Source organism: Plasmodium gonderi (assembly GCF_002157705.1).
Source record: "Plasmodium gonderi DNA, contig: Pgo-contig_328, whole genome shotgun sequence".
Taxonomy (NCBI): Eukaryota; Apicomplexa; class Aconoidasida; order Haemosporida; family Plasmodiidae; genus Plasmodium; species Plasmodium gonderi.
The window spans coordinates 1-6,087 of NW_021629231.1; the positions used below are offsets into that span (position 1 = coordinate 1).

At 20.0% G+C, this 6,087-nt stretch overlaps 1 protein-coding gene across 1 annotated transcript; it reads left to right on the top strand.

The window, feature by feature from the left end:
• On the top strand, positions 1-848 carry PGO_002860 (variable surface protein; the record flags this gene model as incomplete). The annotated part of the gene is made up of 2 exons (XM_028691204.1): positions 1-558; positions 684-848. Coding segments are annotated over 2 exons (723 nt in total), but the record flags the coding sequence as incomplete, so codon positions are not given.
• Between the last annotated feature and the right edge of the window lie 5,239 nt (positions 849-6,087).

Genomic DNA, 6,087 nt, shown 5'->3' on the forward strand with positions numbered 1-6,087 from the left:
GGTAATTGTATTAATGAAAAAAATTGTTACCATATATTGAGAACCCCCAGGAAAAATGTAACTCTAATAAATGTTCCCCATATATGTAATGAAGTTGTTGAGGAGATGAAGAATATTGAAGAGGATTTATCTCATGTATTTTATTATTTGGATGAACTATATGGTACACTTGATGCATTAAATGGGGATACCAATGTATGTAATCGCTATAATGAACAATGCAAAGAATATATTGCAAGATTAAGAAATTGTGATTTTAGTGCTAACTCAAGTTTAATGAGTGTAATTGATAAATTTGAAGAGGAGTATTATAAAATATGTCCTAAGCCAGTAGTACCTGTATCCATACAAGAACCAAAGCAAAAGTCATTAATAGATCAAAGAACGGAAAAGCCAATTTCAGGTGCAATGATTCAACAAATAAATAAGACAAGTACAAGGAGCCAAACAATGCAAGAGACAACTACAAGTGCAATAATGGATACGGTGACAGGAACAGGGACAGGAGTCATTGTTGTTCCATTTATAATGTTAGCAATAGTATTCGTACTATTTAAGGTTATATATAAGTTATATACATTAAATTCATATTTATTCAAACATCATAATGCATAAATGTATTATAAAAACATTTTATTTCAATTTTATATATATTCTAAGAATAATATTTTTTTTATTATCAGTACTCCCCATATGGTTCATTTCTAAAAGCGAGTGTAAAACCGTTAAGGCGTATGTTAAAAAAAAATTATATAAATCAGAATGACTTAATGAACTCATTTGAAGAGACATACAAAAATTCAGTGGATAAGAAGTATCAAATAGTTTATTCGTCAGAGTACTATTAGTAAAATATATTTAGAATAATTAGTGATACTATGTAGTTTAATCTATAGTTAAAATATTAGTGGTTGAAATATTGAATTAAGACAAATGACAATTATATAAATACATATATTCTATAGAAAAGGAAAATAAATAAAGAAACACAAGATTTGTATGATTTAAAATATGAAATAAAGTATCAATATGGAAATATTTCAATGTAATGTACATTATATAATGTTATAATCAAAATGTATGGAATATTAATATTATATAAAAACCTTAATTTTATGTCATAATAAAAAATATACAAAAAACATAATCAGAATTGTATATTAATATATTCCAAAAACAACTTTAGTGAAATGTAAAATTATTTTTTATTTAATAAAATGATGAACATTATATAATAATATAATAAAATACATTGTTAAAAAACCATTCATGTAGAATAATGGAGTTATAGCAACTGGAATACCATGTTAAATAAAAAGGAATCGTTTTATAATTATATATTATAAAGCATATTTAATATTAGGAATTAAAAATTAATAGACCTATATCCTTTTATTTAAACTTCATTGTATTATATATATAATTGCTTATATAATATAATCTCACCTAAGTGTTGTGTATTAATATAATAGCGGATGCTCTTTTGAGTTTTATGTATAAGGTAGTGTAATGGACTTTAATAAAAAAATATAATTAGGAACTTTCCAATAAAAATGTATAGTATTTTATTTAAATAAAATCTTTTAATACAGTAAGCTATAGATATAATAAAATTATATTATTATATTAAACCTTAAAATATATTACCCAATATATTTATTTAAATTTTTTATATATACATTGTTCATAAATATATTTTATATTGTATTATTTATAGTACATTATATATTTTTTCCAGATATAGAAATATAAAGGAACCATTTCTGTGTTTATTTGTAACAAATGCCTACATTATTACGATAAGAATACATTAATGTCAATTTTATTTATTTAAAGCATAATAATACTACAAAGTAAAAATTAGATAAATATGTTATAACTAGGTTTAATATTTAATGATTTAGATAAGGAAAAATATAACAGTAATAAATATTAGCGGTAAATAATATATAAATATTCTTGTTAAAAATGCAGTATACCAATAAAATACATATGCAAATGGATTATTCTTTGTTACGCATTATCTTAATCCTTTTACATTTATACATTTCTAAAGTAAATAAATATTGATACTAAAATACAAATTTCAATATAAAAAAAATAGATAAGAATAAAATAACTAAGACTAATATGTTGTTTTTCTATTAATTTTCCTTTTTTTATTAACAAATACAAAAAAATTTTAACTGAATTCATAAATATGTATATTTCTTATTTTTATGTATTAATAGTATCTGATAATAATTTTATTTAAATTTTTTTTATACAATTCTCTTACCTGATTTATACTTATTTTGTGAGTGTAAATGATATTAACCCTAAAGTAATTATAATATTTCATATATTTCATTCATGATTTTTTTCATTCATTTTTATTTTTTTATTTTAAATATTTGAATTCTTCTTTTTGTATAATTTACAAATATATGTAAACATTGAAATATGAAATCACACATGTATATTATGGGGTTTATGTGTATTCATTTGAAAAAAAAATTACGAGAACTCATCTTTATTTAATTTAGTATAGACAGCAAAATACTTATGATTATATGTAAATAATAAATGATATAATTAAATCCTATTCAAAAATATTAAAATAATGATTCCCTAAATACAATGATCATTCTTAAGGATATACAATTATATGATCATATAATATATAAATTATGTTTTACTAAAATATAAGATTATTACAGAATTACATTTTTCTTAAAAAACACATATTCTCCGAAATAATATATAGTATTCCTACATTAACTTATTCTATATTATTTTATCTATTATGCATTAATATAAGGTTATAATTATTTCATAACATAATTTATTTATATATTAAAAAAGTATAGATAATAAATGATTAACTTATATTAAATATAATTCCAAATTTTTATGCATAAATATTGTAATATTAATGCTTCATCGATGAGGGCTATCGCTAAGGAGATTTCCTCTAGCAATTCTTTTATTATAACATACATTATATAAATAATATGTGATAACATGTTTTATCATGTTACAAACTCCTTTTTCTATAATCCTATACATAATATGAAATAATGATGTATAATATAATAGTTCAACTATGGTTCTATTGTAATGCATAATAATGTTATAATTTAAATGTATATGCTTTTATAATTAAATTACTAATATTATAATTATATCTAAAACTATAGTTATCTTTATATAGAGATAGTATAACATAAATTCAGATTTATGATTAATATAAAAAACGTAATTGTATATTGTGTATTATTTAAAAACTCTTCTAAATTCGTTATATTATTTAATAGATTTAGCTATTAAAAGTATAATGATATACACATAATGTTTTAATTTGATTATATAATTAATTTATTGAGTTATTTATAATTTTTTTTGAATTAGATAAGTTTTATTTTTAGAAATATATTTCTTTATCATTTAGAAACATTACACCAATTATAATTGTTTGTGAACCCTATAATTATGCAATAACTCCTAATATAGAATGTAGCAATACATATATTATATATATTTCATAGAAAATATGTGTCAGATAATATATAAATATTCATATATTTGATAATATAATGTATTATATCATATTATAATATTTATTAATTTATATGAATAATATATCAATTCTAATGCATGCACAATATAAATTGTTTAGGTTATTATAAAAAATATTATAAATACATAAATATTTAAATAATTTAAGAAACACCACCAACATTTTGTATATCAAACAATATAATCCTTTTATATTTTCAAATGATTATAATATGCTTATATCCATAATTGAATAAATAAAATTATTACTTCATAGTAAAAAAACAAAAATATATGTGCATAAGGAATAAATTAGTGTCTTTATATATATATTGTGTAGAATAATGCATAGACGTTTTATATTAATTAAATAAAAAAATATAAAGAAAATGTTAGACATGACACAAGGAGGATAACGTAAAAACTGCTTTAATTATATATAGAAATAAATGCTAATTAATACGTGTAATGTTCACGCATTATTACCATTTCTGTGATAATAAGGATAAAAATATATATATTAAATATACTATTATAATATATATAAGTTAATTTATTAAAACCAATATTTAATATATTCCCAATTTTGTTTCAGATAACGGACTGTTCACATAACTCTACTAGTATTTATGCTTATATTAACCCAATATATAACACTGTCTTCATCTTATAATTATGGAAAACTATTTCTACAAGAAAATGTACCAAATATTACTATATTATGTGGTATTGTATGAAATGGTATCCTGAATCATATGAAGATAATGTATCTTCAAATATTCCTTTTAGATTTTTATTTAATTTTTTCCTATTTATTCCCATTTTTTGTAAAGTGTTCACTAAAAATTAGACTAATATATTATATAGAAGAATTTATTTCTTTAATAAAGGTAAAGATAATATAAATAAATTAGAAATACTAAAAAAGAGATATTTATTTGTTAAATTATAATTTGTATTTACAGGAGCGTAAAGGTATAACAATATAATAGTTCTCATTGTATATGCAACTTGATAAAAATAATATGTATTTAATGCTTCATAAAATGTTTCTGTAACAATAGAAAGAACATTAATTCGGATAATAGATGAATATTGAGGCGCTACATATAACGCTGATGAAATGCATATTTTTTTTTGCAGAAAGGATACTTATGTTCTACAATTCACATGACTTTAACATTCTTTTTATTGGTCTATATTTAATCTATCAAATGAGAATATTATAATTCCCTACAAAACACTTTTATCATTCGTTTTACAAGGCATGAATTTAGGTTTTCAATAGGTTTCTGTATTTTCATATTATCAAGCTTTATGCGCAGAATAAAATATATTTTAAAGAGTTTTAATATTGGTAGTACAATTTAAAAAAATTTCACAACTGTTTGAACATAATCATTTTTTTCGTGTATTCATAGTACTCAAAATTATTATTTGCATCTTACTCATTTTTGAATTCAACCAACTTGCATCATTCATAAGGTTCGCAAGGCACAAAATCGAATTTTCCATAATTAACACTACTATTAAATCAAAAATGATTTATCACTAAAACATCTAATTTTTAGTTGTTTTCCATTATGCTGTTTTTCTTTAGTTATTCAAAGAAACAGTGTGTGGTGTTTAAAATATCATTTTTTTCTTATTTCCTTTTTAACAGATAACAAACATAAAGATTTTGTCGTTCTTTTACAAATTTTTTTGTTCTTCTTTTTAATTTTTTTTAAATTATCACAGTTTTTTGTATTAAATATAATAATTGTAACTTTATTAAAATCTTCATGTTTTATATGTGCACATATATTTGGATATTTTTCATTCTATTTATCATGAACTAAAAACACTATTGAATTAGTATTGGAACCCTTAAAAAATAACGCATCTCTTTCTTTATAAAATTATGTATAACATAAACGCAAATATCTGTTTATATATTAAAAATATAAATACATCAAATTCATCTTATATAAACTTGACGTCCTACTTTAGTATATAATATTTATATCAAATAAAGATTTTCGTATGTTGCCTAATGATTTATAATAGCGTATGATCTACTCATATATTATGAATCCATATAAAATAATTATAAAAAAAACAAAAAATTTCTTATAAGTATAAATTTTTTTTTAATTAATAAAAGTACTTTTATTATGATATTACTAATATATGTCTTTTAAGACATGATCTATAAGAAAAAATTATATTGTAATTATAAGTACACTTAAATATGATAAAATATATCTTTATTCCTTACTAAAATGGTAGTTCTTTTTGTTATATTATTATAGTTCTTTCACAATTTCTTCATGCCAATAATTTATTATTTTTACATTTTTAATAATACACAAATTAATAATTTATGATATGAATAAGGTAAAGAATAGACATATAAATTTATAAATATATTATTCGATATTTTAATTTTGTTTTATGTATAAAAAATATATAATATATAAAAAGTACTGTAAATTAGATGTGTCTGTTTTTCTATATCCATATATTTCAAAATAAAGCTTGGAATTTAAATATACCTAAAATTACACC